At 36.5% G+C, this 19,669-nt stretch overlaps 1 protein-coding gene across 2 annotated transcripts in view; it reads right to left on the bottom strand.

Annotated features, from left to right (window-relative positions):
* The window catches only part of THEMIS (thymocyte selection associated), a 184,338-nt gene that overhangs the window by 87,707 nt on the left and 76,962 nt on the right, over positions 1 to 19,669 (bottom strand). For both annotated transcript variants that reach the window (XM_015074249.3, XM_053222259.1), the window contains exon 4: positions 581 to 1,629. In XM_015074249.3, coding sequence (XP_014929735.1) covers positions 581 to 1,629 — 1,049 coding nt within the window. The remainder of the gene's footprint in view (positions 1 to 580; positions 1,630 to 19,669) is intronic.

The raw sequence follows: 19,669 nt of genomic DNA, 5'->3' as shown, positions 1-19,669 counted from the left end.
ATAGAACTGTTAAAGATTACAATCCTCAGATAGGCAGAATGTGGGCAGATGCTCATATGCTCACACACAGTTCTGCCAAGATATTTTTACATCTTTCTGCACATAAAACAAAATGAAGACATGTGTTATAGACCCATGCTACTGGTAACCCCCCCGAAGAAGGGAGTTTATGGTATGCTCATTTCCTGGATGAAGTATTAAAACAACTCTACCTAGAAAAAAATGAACAGCACTTTCAAAATAAAAGAGATTTGCTTCTGAGGCACCTTATAAAACATTCCTAATTACCAAAACCCATTGAGACGGCAATTTGGGTCATCATATCCAAATGTCATCCCTGCTATTTCTAATTCAATATAAACTTCTTGTCACATCTACTGGTTAAGCATCAAAATACAAAATGCTGCAACAGCTTATGCTCTGTTGATGTTCATTCATCTACTGTGCACCAGAAAGGCTCATTTCAAATACGGCATGAAAGAAAGAAAAGTAAGCAAAAAACAAATTCAGAACTAAGACTTGAGATAAAGTGCCTCAAGAAAAATGCTAAAGAGGAAAAATCACAAAATCATAGCCTTACCTTGGGAGACTTAGGCAGACCTATGGCCCTGTCTTCTGCCAAGGTGAGCAGGGTTAACCTTGTTTCCTCCACTGCGGGATGTTTGGGAGGGCGAGGTGGGGGGTGGGAGAAAGAGCTTTCATATCTTCGCATCATGTAATATTGTTCTTCAGTGATCTCTTCAACCAGAGTCCTGACTAGAAATGATTTTGTGTCCTTAGAAAAACTATTAACTAACTGAACAGTCATATTTAAGCGGCTGACAGGAATTTCCCAGCACTCCTTGGGGTTGGCAAAGTCACTTATGAGTAGGTAAGAGTCTGTGATGGCTTCCTCCAACCGCAGTCCTGGTGTAGCAGCCAAAATGTCTTCGTCAATGGAAAGATCTCTCACAGATACCTTCACATTGAAAGGCAAGTGGAACTGCGAACAGAGCTCAGAAATCTGGTACTGTTTCTTGTCATGAATCAGCTCTACAAAACTTCCTTCCATGTATAAAGGGAGCAGTGCTGCCTCATAGGATTTTTTGAGGATTTTTTCACAGGCCAGAACATTCACCACTTTTTTGATTCCCTCACAAAGGACTTCAGTCGTCTGTGAGTGATGCACTAGAAACTGGTCCCCGACAGATACAGATGACAGCTCATCATGAGGGGGATGAAAGGCTTTGGTGGCCACCACATGGAGAGGCTCCTTTTCGCTCTTTGCTATCTCAAGGTCGTAGGCAGTTGGGAACTCCCGAGGTCGCCGCTTGAATTTGCCTTTATAGCTAGTGGGGATCAAGAAGTGCCTTTTAGGAAAATTGCTTCGAATTTCTGAAGCTAAGATCCTCGATGCCTGATACTTTTTGTGGATCACAATGGTTTTCCCAGGCTGTAAAATGCTTCTGGGCAGCTGGTTTCCTTGAGGTGCCTCTATGACTTCAGCCACTATGGGGAACTCTTTACTGGTCATTTCAAAGAGCTCTTGTGTAGATAATAGCTGAAGAAACCAGTTGGCATCATAACTGTCAGTAATGTCTTTGACTTCAACATCTAAACTGGGGAGGATGCGGACTATGTCCTTTCGGACTGAAAAAAAAAAAAAAAGACTATGACATTTTGTCCATCAAAATGTTGCTCCGAGATACTATTAGAATCTCTCTTGGTGCCACAGATAAATTCCATTAAAAAAATCAGATACTCATGATATAACATTTCGTATGTGTGACTTCCTTTTTTTCAAATTTTAAAATGAAGTAGATAATATGTAAAATTAACAGCCATAAGCCCACTGCTCAGCTTAAAACACAGGAATTAAGCTGTCCTTTAGAGCTCTGTGAAGCTCACCAAAATCTCATCCTCTTCACTACAACCTAAGGGTAAATCGTTCTCCTGATTCTAGTGTTGATTATTTCCCTGGTTTTATCATACATAACATAAATACATAAATATATGCACACATCTGTAAATGTATACTTGGTACTCTGAATAACACCCTTCCTGTAGAAGGCCCAAGACATACATTCTTTACATAAAATTCAATCCTCTTGCAGGACAATACTGCAAGATCATGGGATATAAGGTACTTAAGATTAACATAGGGAAGTGGACAACAAGATGGAATCCTTTTCCAATGTGAAAGTTATCCTTCCTCTGCTGATGTTCCATTAACACCTGGATAGAGGAGTATCATAGGACGGGTCACAGTCAGAGGAGCCATTCAGGAGCCTTAGGTATGCTGGTGGCTGCTTACCACAGTATTCCTTGCCTAATGTGGAACTGCAGACTAAGAAATCTCTAATTCTTTCTCTAAGCATTCACTATCCTATAAGTCTTTGTTTGAGACTACAGAGACACTTAAAATATTGTCCTAAAATTATCTACCTGTTGTCCATGCACTCTCCCACATAGATTGTTATAAATAGTCTTGAATTAGAAACATAGTTACTATTAACAGGATTTTATAATGGCTCATATTTTCTTAAATTTTTTTAATGTTTATTCATTTTTGAGAGGCAGAGACAGAGTGTGAGTGGGGGAGGGGCAGAGAGAGAGGGAGACACAGAATCTGAAGCAGGCTCCAGGCTCTGAGCTGCTAGCACAGAGCCTGACGCGGGGTTTGAATCCACGAACCGTGATATCATGACCTGAGCCAAAGTCGGACCCTCAACCGACTGAGCCACCCAGGCACCACTTTGGCTTATATTTTCTTGACAGTTTCCTACCACTTAATGTTTTGCAACATTTTCATGTTTCCCAATATCCCCAGCCACCCTCTGTCAATACACTTTCTTCCTTGCATGCTTTTGGAAAAAAATTAAGTTGGCAGATTTCAACGACAGAATTTCTTTTTATAAAGCATTACCTATGATACTACTTCTTATATTATTAACTTTATGCAACTTCTGGAAACTATAACTTTATAATTTATGTCATATTACTTGCACATGCTGTGTAACAGAGTTGCTGAAGACACAACATAAAAAAGTATTATTTTTTTGAATAGAGAACAGAAAAAAGAAAAAAATCAATGGTTATCAATAGGATAAAGGTCTGTAAAAACTGTAAAGATTCTTTATTTAAAAAAATAAAAAGGCAGCTAAAAGAACACTTCTTAACTTCATCAATTCATTGTATAACATTTAGCATACCCAAACTTTTAAGATAGTTGCCACAGGCTTCCCTGGACCCCAAGGTAATTTTAAAACACTAAAATCTCAGTAATTGGCTAGAAATTAATGAGGTTTAAAAATTGTAGAGCTATCACTAGATCAGCATCTTAGGCTCATGCCATTTCTCAAGTTGGAATAGTTAAGCATTGGTAGAACAGATGTCATTAAGGACTTTCTGGGGGCTCTAAATTGATCCATCAGAACATAGGGACCTTAATGTAACTTAGATCCCAATCTATATTGGGGCACTATATGTACTGTGGACACAAGGGTATTTGATTATTTTGTTGACCAATATATCACAATGTGTTAAATGGTGCCTGGTACATTGTAGGTACTCAACAAATGAATTGAATAAATGAAAAACTATTGCCAGAATAATGCTTTTGATTGAGCATTAAAGGATGTGATCCAGTAAATAAGTAGGGTTCCACATAACATTTCATTGGGGAAAATAAATTTCTAGGACTAACATTCCTGCTATACATCATAGAAGGTATTGTACTTTCATTTAAAGCATAATGGAACTGGAGGGTATTATGCTAAGTGAAATAAGTCAGGCAGAGAAAGACAGACATCATAAAACCTCACATTAAAGGCCTATTTGCCTGAGTTTCTTTTATCTGACACACCACGTCTAGCTTTCAACAAAAATTACAAGGTATATTAAAAGGCAAACAAACAGTACAGTGTGAAGAGATACAGCCAAACCAGATATGCAGAGATTTTGGAATTTTCAGACTAGGAACTTAAAATATGATTAATATGCTAAGAGCTTTAGTGAAAGAAAATGGCAAAAAAGATGGGTAAGGTAAGCAGAGAGATGGAAACTTTTGGAAAGAATTAAAAGGATTTGCTAGGTATTGAAAACATAAAAACAGATATGAAGAATGACTTTGATGGGTTCATCAGAAGACTGGATATGGCTAAGGAAAGAATCAGTGAGCTTGAAGATATTCAAGATATATTAGTAGAAACTTCTCTAACTGAAAAGCAAAAGAAAAAGAGTGAAAAAAATGGAACATAATATCTAAGCACCATGAGACAACTACAAAAGGTGTAACATGTGCACCACGGAGATGCCAAAAGGAAAACAGAGATAGGAACAGGAACAGTATCTGAAGTAATAATGTCTGACAATTTTCCAAAATGGAGGAGGCTTAGAGAACAGCAAGCATGATAAATGCCAAAAAATCTACACCTAAGCATATTATATTCAAACTGTAGAAAAATCAAAGAAAAAGAGAAAACCTGAAGGAGCCAGAAGGAAAAAAAAATCTTACCTCTAAAGGAAGAAGTATAAAAATTAGATCATATTTCTCTTCAGAAACCATTCAAGCAAGAAGAGAGTAAGTGACACACTTAAAGTATTCAAAGAAAAAGCCCATGAACCTAGTATTGTCTCCAGCAAAATTATCCTTAAAATTCAAGGGTGGCAGAATATGCCACCTCAAAATATACCACTTTGGCAAAGCTTATTTTGAGGTAAAGGGACTTGAAAAACAGCAGATATATGAAGGGTATTCTAACCTCTCCTTTTCTTCCTGAAAACAGGTGATAAAACCCCCATGTGAAAGATGCCTTCCCTGTATTAGTAGAAAAGAATCATCCTTCTATAGGGAGTTAAAGCCAAGAGAAATCTGTCCAAACAGACCTTGTTAAAATAATTCTTATCTTCCTTTAGCCTCTCCACATTCTTAGAGTAGCTACTCTTCCACAGTTGCCTCTCTTTGTTCAAACCGATATAAAAGTATTCAAGTTTTGCCATTTTGGGGGTCTTCATTCCTTTATGAGGGCTCCCCAGTCACATAAAACATATAAATCTGTATACATTTCTCTATTTAATCTGTCTAATGTCAGTGTAATAGGCCCGGACAATAAACCCTAAGAAGTGATTGTTCCTACAAATTCTTTAATTTTTTATTTTTTATTTTTTTGTGACTTCCATTCTACAAAATTTTTAAAAAGTAAGTTCTGTCAATTCTAGCCCTGCAGTTTCAATTGCTAGTTCCTCCTATATTATTATCCAATAATAATAATAATTCATATACTTATTGGAAATTTTTATTTTTCTAAGTTTGATTTCTTTGCCATTTACTTTCCAAGATTATAATTATTTTTTTTCTGAAAAGTGTTTTCACATTTGATGGCCCAGTGAGTTGTTTTGTTTATATTTTTGTATCACATTATACTCTTTGCTATATGGTGCTTATTAGATGCACAAATAATTTCCAAGATCTGCCTTATTCTAGACATTTTTAAGAAGTTTTTACTCTATCGGAGTTTTATTTATTTATTTATTTATTTACTTATTTATTTATTTGACATCCAAGTTAATTAGCATATACTGCAATAATGATTTCAGGAGTAGAATCCAGTGACTTATCCCCTATGTATAATACCCAGTGCTCATCCCAACAAGTGTGTTTTTTAATGCCCCTTGCCCATTTAGCTATCTCCCCACCCACAAACCCCCAAAAACTCTTAGTTTTTTCTCTATATTTAAGAGTCTGTTATGTTGTGTCCCCCTCCCTGTTTTTACATTATTTTTGCTGCCCCTCCCCTATGTTCATCTGTTTTGTATCTTAAATTCTACATATGAGTAGTCATATATTTGTCTTTCTCTGACTGACTAATTTCACTTAGCATAATACCCTCTAGTTCCATCCATATTGTTGCAAATGGCAAGATTTCATTCTTTTTGATTGCCAAGTAGTATTCCATTGTATATACACACCACATCTTCTTTATCCATCCATCTGTTGATGGACATTTGGATTCTTTTCATACTTTGGCTATTGTTGATTGCACTGCTATAAATATTGGAGTGCATGTGTCCTTTTGAAACAGCATACCTGTATCCTTTGGATAAATACATAGTAGTGCAATTGCTGGGTAGTTCTGTTTTTAGTAGAACTAAAAGGTAGTTCTATTTTTAATCATTTGAGGAACCTCCATACTGTTTTCCACAGTGGTTGAACCAGTTTACATTCCCACCGGCAAAAGAGTTCCCCTTTCTCTGCATGATCTCCAGCATCTGTTGTTGCTGCTTGACTTGTTAATTTTAGCCATTCTGACTCATGTGAAGTGGTATCTCACTATGGTTTTGATTTGTATTCACCTGATGATGAGTGATGTTGAGCATTTTTTCACGGGTCTATTAGCCATCTAGATGTCTTCTTTGGAAAAGTGTCTATTCATGCCTTTTGCCCATTTCTTCACTGGATTCTTTGTTTTGGGTGTTGAGTTTGATAAGTTCTTTAAAAATTTTGAATACTAACCCTTTATCTGATATGTCATTTGCAAATACCTTCTCTAATTCTGTCAGTTACTTTTAGTTTTGCTGATTGTTTCCTTCACTGTGCAGCTTTTTACCTTGATGAAGTTCCAATAGTTCATTTTTGCTTTGGTTTCCCCTGACTCCAGAGACATGCTGAGTAAGAAGTTGATGCTGCCAAGGTCAATGAGGTTTTTTCCTGCTTTCTCCTCTAGAATTTTGATGGCTCTTGTATTATGTTTATTTTGAGTTTATTTTTGTTTATGGTGTAAGAAAGTGGTCCAGGTTCAGTCTTCAACACATTGCTGTCCAGTTTTCCCAACACCATTTGCTGAAGCAACTGTCTTTTTTCCATTGGATATTCTTTCTTGCTTTGTCACAGATTAATTGGCCACACATTTGTGGGTCCATTTCTGGACATTGATCTATGTGTCTGCTTTTGTGCCAGTACCATACTGTCTTAATGATTATAGCTTTGCAATACATCTTGAAGTCCAGGATTATGATGCCTCCAGCTTTGGTTTTCTGTTTCAGGATTGCTCTGGCTATTTGGGGTCTTTTTTGGTTCCATACAAAAATTTTAGGATTGTTTGTCCTAGCTCTGTGAAGAATGCTGGTGATATTTTGATAGGGATTGCACTAAACATGTAGATTGCTTTGGGTAGTATCGACATTTTAATAATATTTGTTCTTCCAATCCATGAGCATGGAATATTTTTCCATTTTTTGTGTGTGTCTTCAATTTCTTTCATAAGCTTTCTATAGTTTTCGGTATATAGATTTTTCACCTCTTTGGTTAGGTTTATTCCTAGGTATCTTACAGGTTTTGGTGCAATTGTAAATCAGATCGATTCCTTGATTTCTCTTTCTGCTGCTTCATTATTGGTTTATAGAAATGTAACTGATTTCTGTGAATTGACTTTATACCCTGCAACTTTGCTAAATTCATGGATCAGTTCTAGCAGGTTTTGGGGGGAATCTTTTTGGTTTTCATATAGAGTATCATGTCATCTGTGAGGAGTGAAAATTTGACTTCTTGCTGATTTGGATGCCTGTTTACTCCTTTGTGATGTCTTACTGCTAATGTTAGAACTTCCAATAATATGGTGAATAACAGTGGCAAGAGTGGACATGCCAGTCATGTTCCTGACTTTAAGGGGAAAGCTCTGTTTTTCCCCATTGAAGATGATATTAGCAGTTGGTCTCTTGTATATGGCTTTTATGATCTTGAGGTATGATCCTTCTATCCCTACTTTATTGAGGGTTTTTATCAAGAAAGGATGCTATATCTCATCAAATACTTTCTCTGCATCTAGTGAGAGGATCATGTGGTTCTTGTCCTTTATTAATGTGATGTAGCAAAATGATTGATTTATGGATTTGAACCGCCCTGAATCCCCGGTATAAATCCCACTTCATCATGGTAAATAATTCTTTTAATGTATTGTTAGTTCTGGTTGGCTAGTATCTTGTTGAGAATTTTTGCATCCATGTTCATCAGGGAAATTGGTCTGTAGTTCTCCATTTTAGTGGGGACTTTGGTTTTGGAATCAAGGTAATGGTGGCCTCATAGAATGAGTTTGGAAGTTTTCCTTCAATTTCTATTTTTTGGGACAGCTTCAAAATAATAGGTGTTAACTCTTCTTTAAATGTTTTGTAGAATTCCCCTGGAAAGCAATCCAGCCCTGGACTTATTTTTTGGGAGATTTTTGATTGCTAATACAATTTATTTACTGGTTATGGGTCTGTTAAATTTTCTATTTCTTCCTGTTTCAGATTTGATAGTTTATATGTTTCTAGGAAATTTTCCATTTCTTCCAGATTGCCCAATTTATTGGCATACAACTGTGTATAGTATTCTCTTATTATTGTTTGTATTTCTGTAGTGTTGGTTGTGAACTTCCCTCTTTCATTCTTGATTTTATTTTTGGGGGTCCTTTCCTTTTTCTTTCTTTAAAGTTTTTTTAAAATATTTATTCATTTTTGAGAGACAGAGGGAGACAGAGTGTGAGTGAGAGAGGGGCAGAGAGAGAGAGAGACAGAATCCAAAGCAGGCTCCAGGCTGTGAGCTGTCCACACAGAGCCTGGCATGGAGCTCAAACTCATAAACAGCAAGATCACAACCTGAGCTGAAGTCGGAAGCTTAACTGACTGAGCCACTCAGGCACCCCTTACTTTTTCTTTTTGATCAAACTGGCTAGGGGGGTATCAATTTTGTTAATTCTTTCAAATAAACAGCTCCTGGTTTCATTGATCCGTTCTACTGTTTTTTTGTTTTTGTTTTTCATTTCGACAGTATTGATTTCTGCTCTAATCTTTATTATTTCCCATCTTCTGCTGTTTTGGGGTTTTATTTATTGTTCTTTTCCAGCTTTTTAAGATGTATGGTTAGGTTATGTATCTGAGACCTTTCTTTCTTTAGGAAAGCCTGGATTGCTTTATACTTCCCTCTTATGACTGTCTTTGCTGCATCCCAGAGGTTTTGGGCTGTGGTATTATCATTTTCATTGGCTTCCATGTACCTTTTAATTTCCTCTTTAACTTCTTGGTTAACCAATTCATTCTTCAGTAGGATGTTTTTGGTCTCAAGGTATTTTTTGTCTTTCCAAGTTTTTTCTCATGGTTGATTTTGAGTTTCATAGCATTGTGGCCTGAAAATATGTATGGGAGGATCTTGATCTTTTTGTACTTGTTTAGGGCTAATTTGTGTCCTAGTATGTGATCTATTCTGGAGAATGTTCCATGTGCATTCGAGATGAATGTGTATTCCATTGCTTTAAGATGAAATATTCTGAATATATCCGTTAAGTCTATCTGGTCCAGTGTATCATTAAAAGCCATTGTTTCCTTGGTGATTTTCTGCATAGATGATTTGTCCATTGTTGTAAGTGGGGTGTTGAAGTTCCCTACTATTATGGTATTTTTGTCAATGAGTTTATTTCTGTCTGTGATTAATTGATTTATGTATTTGAGTTACTGTGGCGTTACCCAATGTGGATTGGGTGCATAAATGTTTACAATTGTTAGATCTTCTTGGTGGGAAGACCCCTTAATTATAATATAATGTCCTTCTTCATCTCTTGTTACAGTCTTTATTTCAAAATCTAGATTGTCTGATATGTCTACTCTGACTTTCTTTTGGCAACCATTAGCATGAAAAATGGTTTGCCATCCCCTTACTTTCAATCTTTAGGTGTCTGTAGGTCTAACATGGGTCTCTTGTAAACAGCATATAGATGGATCTTGTTTTCTTATACATTCTGTTATCCCATGTCTTTTGATGTGAGAGTTTTGATGTGAGAGTCCACTGACATTTAGAATGAGTACCGAAAGGCATGAATTTATTGCTATTGTGTTACCTGTAGAGTTGGGAGTTTCTGGTGGTATTCTCTGGTCCTTTTTAGTGTTTGTTGCTTTTGGTCTTTTTTTGTTTTGTTTCATCTTTTCTCCCCTCAGAGAGTCCCCTTTAAAATTTCTTGCAGGGATGGTTTAGTGGTTACAAACTCCTTTAGTTTTTGTTTGTCTGGGAAACTTGCTATCTCTCCTTCTATTTTGAATGACAGCCTTGCTGGATAAATATGACTGCATATTTTCCCAATTCAGCACATTAAATATATCCTGCCATTCCTTTCTGGCCTGCTAGGATTCTGTGGATAGGTCTGCTATGAACCTAATTTGTCTTCCCTTATAGTTTAAGGAATCTTTTTCCCTTGATGTTTTCATAATTCTTTCTTTTGACTATTATATGCCTTGTTGATGGAGAATTTGACTATTATATGCCTTGCTGATGGTCATTTTTTGTTGAATCTAATGGGGGTTCTCTGTGCTTCCTGGATTTTGATGTCTGTGTCTTTTCCAAGGTTAGGAAAGTTTTCTGCTATGATTTGCTCACGTAAACCTACCCCCTTTTCTCTCTTCGTCTTCTAGGATCCCTATGATTCAGATGTTATTCATTTTTAATGAGTCACTGAGTTCTCTAATTCTTATATCATGCTCTTTTGCCTTAATATGCCTGTTTTTATCTTCATTATTTTCCATAAGTTTATCTTCTGTATAGCTGATTTGCTGCTGTACTTCATCCACCCTTGCCACCATGGCATTAATTTGAGATTGCATCTCAGTTATAGCATTTCTAATTTCATCCTAACTAGATTTTACTTCTTTTATCTACACAGAAAGAGATTCTATGCTTTTTTCAACTCCAGCTAGTATTCTTGTTATCATGATTCTAAATTCTGGTTCAAACATCTTGTTTATATCTGTGTTGATTAAGTCCCTGGCCATCATTTCTTCTTGTTCTTTCTTGCAGGGTGAATTCCTTCATTGTGTCATTTTGGAGGAAGAAAAAGAATAAAATAAAAAATAAAATTAAAAAAATTAAAAACACCAAACATATCAAGTAAAGGAAGCTAGATTTTCAGGTGTGTTTTGGTCTGGTTGTTGAAAGAAGCTTGATCAAATAGCGAAAAAAGGGAAAGAAAAGGAAAAAAAAGGGAAAAAGTTAGGAAAACGTTTAAAATTTTAAAAAGATGTATACAATAAAGTAGAATAAAATGAAATGAAGTAAAATGGACTAAAAATTACAAAAAAATAAAAATATAGTAGAAAAAATTTTAACAAAAATCTTTTTTATCAAAACAAAATAAAGTTTTCTCTTTCTGTACTCAATAAAGAAAAAAATGAATACATGGATCAGCGAACAGAATGAAATCAGAATGAAATTACATCCAGTTTCCCCTAGAGGCACTAAGAAGTTCTTCCCCTATGAAGCACTTCATAGTCCCTAAACTAAGCAGGCAGAGAGACTTGTGGCATTCTTCTAGGGCTTGGTTGGTGCAGCTGGATAGAGGTTGGTGTAATAGCTCCATTCTCCACTGGGTGGTGCTGCTTAGCTCACTGGGGTGGATAGGTGTGGTGCTCCTATGCATGTATGCACATGCGTGGGAGAGGTGAAATGTTGTCACCCAGCTTTCCAGTCTCTTGCACCAGAACTCTGCTCTCACCAACTGGCAATCAAACACCCCTCCTTTGTCTCTGGCTTCCATCCACTCCTTGCTTCTACATTGTCCGTGACAAAGCTGTCAGCCTGCCAAGTGACACCTCTCTTTTGAATTTTATCTCAGATGGGGCTATGTTTCCAAACTTAATTTCTTAGAGCCCTCTGGCTTGACCCCACTCCGACCCTCTGGGGGAGGATCTTGGGGAGCAATGGCCAGGTTTTGGTCTGCCCCCAGGAACATTTACATGACCATGCCACTGCAGAGGCCCTTAGACTGCAGCCAGGTGCCAGCCAACCCTAGAAAAATTTCACATGATCGTGTAGTAGCAGTGGTTCAGGGACTATAGTAATTCACAACATGAATCTGGCCAGGCTTCACAACACCCTAGCAACCTTGTTCCAATACCAGAAAATGTGGCTGTAATCTTGGGTCTTCTGGGACCTTTGTAGGGAGGCTGCATGGCCTCTACTGAATGCCCTCCCGGTAGGGGAATCACCTCTCCCATGTGGCCCTCAGACCCCTTGGACCCGTCTTCTCCTGGGAATTTGCCCTTTACACCAGAGCACTGCCAGTGATTGAGCTGTGGAGTTTCCGACTCTGCATTCCCCTGTTTATAGTCTTTATGGTATTGAAACCCTCTCCTTTCTCCCTTTCTTGTTCAGTTTCTTATGGGTGTGTCCCTTCTTTCTCTTTCTCTCCAGCTGCTTTTGAGGGGAGTGTTTTTCCTGTACTCTCCCCTCTGTCTCCATCTTCTCTCTGGAAACCACAGCTCCCTAACCTCCACGGCTTCTCTTTCCCCTACTTCACCTCTCTGTGCCACATACCTGCTGAGTTCTGTGGCTCAAGTTATGTAGATTTTTGTGTTAGTCCTCAGATCAATTTTCTAGGTGTGCAAAATGGTTTGGTGCTGACCTAGCTGCATTTCAAGGACGAGAGAAGCAGCAAACTGCCATCCTTATTCTAGACTTTTAAATTAAAATTTTCTTCATAGTTCATCCATTTGGTTTCAGTTTCCTTTATGAATATTCTGTGAATTATATTTTTTTTCCATTTACTTAGCTTCATTTCAATTTAAGAGCAACTATACTGTGAATTTCCATTTGGTTAGATAGTTCTTCCCCATTTCTACTGCTATTTGTATTTATGAATAGAGAAAGTGCCTTTTGGGTTGCTGATCATGACCTTCACTGAGAAATCAAGGGTCATTTTAAATGAATATACTTAGGGGCACCTGGGTGGCTCAGTGGATTGAGCATCCGACTCTTGATTTCTATTCAGGTCATGATCCCAGGGTCGTGGGATCAAGGCCCACGTCAGGCTATGTGCTGAGTGTGAATCCTGCTTAAGATTCTTTCTCTCCCTCTGCCCATCTCCCTTGCTCACACACACACTCTCTCTCTCTCTCTCGAAAATAAAAATAAATAGGGCTCAGTCAGTTAAGCATCCGACTTCAGCTCAGGTCATGATCTTGTGGTTCATGAGTTGGAGCCCCGTGTACCGCTCTGTGCTGACAGCTCAGAGCCTGAAGCCTGCTTTGGATTCTGTGTCTCCCTCTCTCTCTGCCACTTCCCAACTTGTGCTCTCTCTCTCTCTCTCAAAAATAAACATTAATAAAATAAAATAATAAAATGAATATACTTATATTTAATATGGGTTTATTTATGATACTTTTCTTTTTGCATTTTTATTTAATGTATAAAAGTTAGGAGAAGTGATTAGCCATTTTCTTATATTGGATGATACATGTCAACCTGTGTTCTCCATTGATGTTTGTGATGGTTATTTCTATGTATCAACTTGACTGGGCTACAGTACACAGTTACTTAATCAAACACTATTCTGCACCCACATTTGCAGATGTGGGTAACATCTTGATCAGTTGACTTAGGATAAAGTATGTTATCCTCAATAAGGTAGGGGAGACTCACCTGATTAGCTGAAAGCTTTGAGAGCAAAAACTAGAGTTTTTCAGAGAAGAAAAAACACTGCCTCAAACTACAGCATCAACTTCTGCCTGATTTTCCAGCCTCCAATCTGTCTTATGAATGCAGAACTTATAACTCCCATAATTACATAAGCCAAGTCCTTAAAATTAATTAATTGATTAATATGTAGTCTTGTATATATTAAACAATATAATTATATATGACATTATAAATACCTTCTGTTTCTCTGGAGAACCCTGACTAGTAAAATATTTATAGTTGGTAGTAAAAGAATAAATATACACAGTGAAAGCTGTACTTTCTTCTTCTTGCTGTTTGATATTTCTATTAGCAGTAAGATTACTTGCCTAAAGGAAGAAAATGAAATGGAAGCTGACTAGGGTATTCACTGGTTCTAAATATCATGTTAAGTCACAATATTTTCATAGGCACCTTAGGAAAAGCATCACTAATAAAAATTGAATTGTTATACAAATATAAATGGTATCAACTTTGGTGCCCTGAAGTGAATATTCATTCTCCTTAGGTGTTAAATTCATAAGTATGTTATCATAATAAATCAAATCTGGATATGGTGAGCGAGAAAAATCTCTTGTTACCTAAATAGGAACTCTGTACTATGCAATAAACACATGCACATGCACACACACACACACACACACACACACAGAGAAACAAATGTTTAAGCTTCTTCATTAATTCATATATTCAATTTGTTCAATGTTGAATATTTACTTTATCTCATCATTGAGAAGATAAAAATACATAAGATCTTGACTCTGATATGTTTATAAATTACTGAAGATTACATTTTATTAGAAATATTGTTTATAAATTTTACTTACTTTTTAGCAATATTAGCAACCAGTTCTTTCAGGATTAAACTAGCTCCAGGAAAAGCTCTGGGCTATGACTAGTTTAAGTAAGTAGTGAGGTTTATAAGCAAAATATATTGCTTCCCAACCCTTTTTCTCTCTCAAATTTACCATGAAGATAAAAAGAAGAAAGACAAAGGGAAGAAAAGAATAAGATCCCATGAATCTAAAAGGCATCTACAATCCTTACAGTGAATGAAAACAGAACTCAGATGGAAGAATAGTCAAAATTTTGGCAGAATAGAACAAGGAAAGGTCACATGCCTAAGGAGCCACAGTCCAATGAAAAGTTGTTCTTTATCGCCCCATGGGATCTCAAAAAGGCTCATAAATTGGAAGTGTAAGTCCCCTCTGACCAGTGAGTAAGAAGCTAGAGGGCAAAGGGGGTTATCTGGATGTCTGAAGAGTGGTTAACCCATTCTCCAACTCTATGTTGGGGAAGGCGGCCACCCCTTCCACCACTCTGTGCCGTTAACAGTAAATACAGAGGCCCAGAATCTGGAAGCCAGGCATTGGTGAGCAGGGAAGAAACACAGGTTAAAAGCAAAGAAGGTAAGTCTAAACCTGTAGGGAATAGTGAAACCCTCAGCAAGTTTCCCATCAGCTACAATAGTTTCAGAATCCCTGGAAGGTATCAGAAAGATTCTTCTCAGGTGAAACTGTACAAGTCCTAGAGGAAAGGCTCACAAGAGGCTGAATTTGGGGTATGCTCCGATGAAAAAGCTGAAAAAATGAAACCTAAAATTCATAAACAAAAAACTTGTATGTAAATAGTGCTTCACTTGTAAATTAAAAAAAAAAAAAGTGTCTCATATGTAAATGTGAACAAATGGCGAATAATCACCAGGCATTCAAGGAAAACAGTCAATGAGAATGACAGATCCAAACTTTCTTTTAAAAAGCCTGAAAGAGGCAGATAAAATGTAAGGAACACAGAAAACTTTCAGGAATTGTAAAATATTCTCAGATAAGATACTGCATTCTTAAAACAAGAACACAGTAACATTTAAAAAATGATGTGAGAAATAACTCTTGGAAATTAAAAATATGATAGCTGAAATTAAAAATTCATTAAAACAGTTGGAAATGCAGTTAAGGGATTTTTCCTAAAGGTAAACTGAAGACAAGAAAAATAGAGAAGAAAATAGTCCTAGATCAGTATGGGATCTTCAACATAAGATTAGATGTTACAGAAAGAGGAAAGGGAAAAAAAGTAGTTGAAAGGAAACTGTCAAAGAAATTATCTCAGAAATGAAATATCTGCATTTCCAGACTAAAAACTGCCATGGTAATGAAAGAACAGACCTACCCAGATGGTTTTAAATGAAGTCCCAGGACAGCACTATTTTGGACTGTCTTCCTCCTCCAGGATTTACATGTTGAAACCCTACTCCAATACCACAATACCAATAGGTGCTGGTATTAAGAGACGGAGCCTTTGGGAGGTTACTAGAATTTGATGAGGTCATGAGGGTGGAGCCCTCATGAATGGGATTAGTGTCCTTCCATCCTGTATAAAGTCATTGACCTGATAAAATAGGCAGTTTCTTTAGTTATTTGGAAATTTAAATGCAAATACAAGAAAGCAAGGACAAAATATTTTTTTTTAATTTTTTTTTCAACGTTTATTTATTTTTGGGACAGAGAGAGACAGAGCATGAACAGGGGAGGGGCAGAGAGAGAAGGAGACACAGAATCGGAAACAGGCTCCAGGCTCCGAGCCATCAGCCCAGAGCCTGACGCGGGGCTCGAACTCACAGACCGCGAGATCGTGACCTGGCTGAAGTCGGACGCTTAACCGACTGCTCCACCCAGGCGCCCCGAAGGACAAAATATTTAAAGTAGTTACCTCCAAGTAGCAAAATGTGGGGAAAATTTGGGAATGGTCAAGGGCATAAAGTGTGCTAATCACACTAATAAGTCCTTTTACCACTATTTGACTTTTTGACTTTGATAAAGATTGAGATTATTTTTTAAAAATAAAATGAAAGAAAAAGGAAGTCTCAGAATACTAAAAGATCAATGTATTTTTTTTTTGCTATTGAGTTATCACCTATTATACAATATTCAGACACTGCTTTTCTGATACCATCTTTCTGCTCATGTGATGTCAGCCCTCTCCTTATAAATGAGTTAATATATCATATATCTCAGCAAACCTGTACCCTCACATTTTGGAAGGCATTGAGGTTTCTTTCTTAAAATGAAAGGTAGCTTTTCAACTCAGAATTTTCACTAGGGGAGAAATAATTATCAATCTATAAATCAAAACACAGCACAATTAACAAGTTTTAACTTGCAAGACTTCTGAGTTTTAGAAGCAACTCAAAAGAGCTGGCTCAATTTTTCATTTGTAAATATTATGCATTTGCCACACTAATATGAGTTTTATCTTCCTATGAAAGGCCAAACAGATCTTACTATTACTTATATAAGACTAGTAGTTAAAGGTCTTGGGTGGTTATTTGTATCTATTTTTCAAAGAGGCAGAAATTTTTACAAATCATGAAATGTATAGCGAGAATCAGAGGGGCTTCAGGCCTGCAATGGGGATTATGACCAAGAGTTTCCAGGAACTAATATTTCATTTAAACACGCCCTGCTACTTGTTTATGATGCCTGAATCTTCACATCAATAACATATTAAAAACCTAGCACCAGGAATAAAATATGTTATATTGTTTCTTTTCTATTCACTATGTTCTCTTTTAGCAAATCAATATTTCAAAACTTCCTATAGTTCTCAATCTTTTTCATCTTGCTTTTATCCCTAAGGTTTCTCTAAAATTTTCTATCCCTGACACAGACCTATTCTTTTTCTTGTCACTTTAGAAAGGAAGGACTTGAGACAGGAGGGTATTCAAATGTGCCTGACACTCAAGGCCATTGAAAAGTAACTTAGCAAGCAATATACTGTTGTATTCAAGGCAAGTTTGAATCTTCAATATAAGAAAGAATAACGTAAAACAAGACCACAACTGATTTTAAAAAATAGTCTACATTTTATATTTAGAAGAAAAAATGTCTACAACAATTTTTAAAACTGGGCTTTTTGTGTTGGACAACCATCCTCTATTTCTAGGAAATATTCTGCAGTCAGTATACATGCAAAGCAGTCCCATACAGCATCTGTCCTGAAATTGCCTTACAAAAAGAACTAATGTTTAAAATAACCCCTAAGAAGTTAAAGATCCAAAATAATTTAAATCAAAATTCAATTTCAATACCATTAAATAATGGAAATTGGACCAAAAAACTTTGGAAAAGTCTTTATTTTAACCAAAGGCTTTCTTCTGGGACCTGGGTTAGCATGAAACAATATATAAGTCCATCTAAACAATTCTGTTAATAATGCCCTGCTCATCTGTCAATGTTTATGTTTAGTAAATTGCATCACCAGCCAACCAGTAGATCCAGTCAGACGTCTGGGAATCAGATTGATTTCTTTCCTCCTTCCAAAAGACCTCCAAATCTTGGTGGTTGTACTTCTTAAATACCCAGTAGGAGCAAGTGTCCAACTGATATCACTATTGTACTAAGCCCCCAATACCCTACTGCACATCCAATAGCCTTACTACATGACTCTGCCCCTGTCCTTTTCACTGAAACCCTTTTAATTTGCCCTGTGGAAAGACGTTAACTCCTTAACATATATTTCAAGACTCTCCATGACTGATTCCACAACCCCATTGTATGTTTTGATATTTGTCTCAATCTGCCCTCTCTTTTCCCATATCAGCTGCACTGGAGCTCCAATATCTTGCTTATTTGCCTTCCTGGAGACTGTTACCACTTCCTCCAATGCTGTTCCCTCTTTCTTTGCCTCATCAGCTCCTATTCGTCATTCAGGTGTTAGTTTAAATGCCATTTCCTCACAGAAGCCTTTGCTGACCCCTGACCTAAATTCACTGAACTCAGTAACCACCTTGTTCACATGCTTATGTTGTGGGTTGGTCTACATTTGCAGCTGTGTGATAGGAGATGTCGGTGGTTTTTAAAAACTAACAAATTTAAAAATGAGAAAATGCTATATTCATTATTTATGAAAACTGAGGAAAACTCAATTATCAATTTCAATTATACATTTGGGGATAGCTAACAAAACACTAATGTGAGGTCTAAAATTTGCTGCGATTTCCATTTTTTGTCATATTAAAAAATGATCATGCTGTTGTCTCAATTTTTTGTAGTATTAAAATATAATCACTACTTGAGTGAAATTCCTTACCTGTACCTTTAATTCAGATGAATTAATCAATTTCTAGTTAAATACTTAACATGCCACAAAATTTAACATGTGGTTCTAAAACACATAAGTTTTTTCATATTTATATAAGTGACCAACAATATGTATAGGAACAGAGATAAATAGAATTTGAGATGTTCATGGGACAACCTTTGACCAAACATTTTTACATACTTTTTTTCCTCAAGTGTATTGTATATAGTACCTTAATACCATCTTATTTCATTCTCAAAACAACTCTAAGAGGTAGGCAAAAGAGGTATCATTATCCCCTTTGCAAAGACACAGTTTAAATGGTTCACCCAAAGTTACCACCTACCAAAGTTAATGACCCAACGTTAGAATCCAGGACTTTGATTGCAAATACAGAACTCTTTGCTCCATGTGCTATAATCTTGAAAACTCCACGTGCAATACCTTGAAAACTCAAGGTATTAATTCCTTTAGGGTAACAATGCTCTCTAGAGCTTTTCCTATTTTTAAATGCAAATAATCCTATCTAAATTACATATTAAAACATACTTATGTGTGAATTATTTTGTCACATCATTTCCCTTAAGTCAGAGGGACTTTCAGCTAATAGGATTTATGACCAGTGATGGGTAGTTGAGAAAAAAAAAAAGAAAAAAAGAAAAAAAGAAAAGGCATCACAAAAATACTAGTAAGGAATACATTAAAGGAACTTTGTATCTTTGCCACTTTGTAGGCCACGTCCGTACAAGAAAGCCCCTTTCAAACAAATTAAACTCTATCCTAAAAAGTAGCTCTTTTCTGACCATGTTTAACTGACAGAGATAGAAATGAATTAGTAGGTTAATCTGTCTGCATCTGACAATTACAGCAATTTACATTTGGATAGCACCACACAATTTACAATATATATTTATATATATTATTCAATTTGATCCTTGTACCAACTAAGTGGTTTACTTATTTATAGATGAGAATCTGTCAGCATGTTCAAAAGACAAGTCAGGACAGTGTCCCATTCTTCAAACTTTAAAGAGCCTCTTTCCCAAACCCCACAATGCTCATACTTATAGAGCATCATTCTGTTTTTTAAATTTTATTTATTTTGAGAGGGGGAGAGAGAACCCCAAGCAGGCTCTGCGA

Source organism: Acinonyx jubatus, chromosome B2 (genome assembly GCF_027475565.1).
Source record: "Acinonyx jubatus isolate Ajub_Pintada_27869175 chromosome B2, VMU_Ajub_asm_v1.0, whole genome shotgun sequence".
NCBI classification, from domain to species: Eukaryota; Metazoa; Chordata; class Mammalia; order Carnivora; family Felidae; genus Acinonyx; species Acinonyx jubatus.
This window is presented reverse-complemented; position numbering and strand designations above follow the sequence as displayed.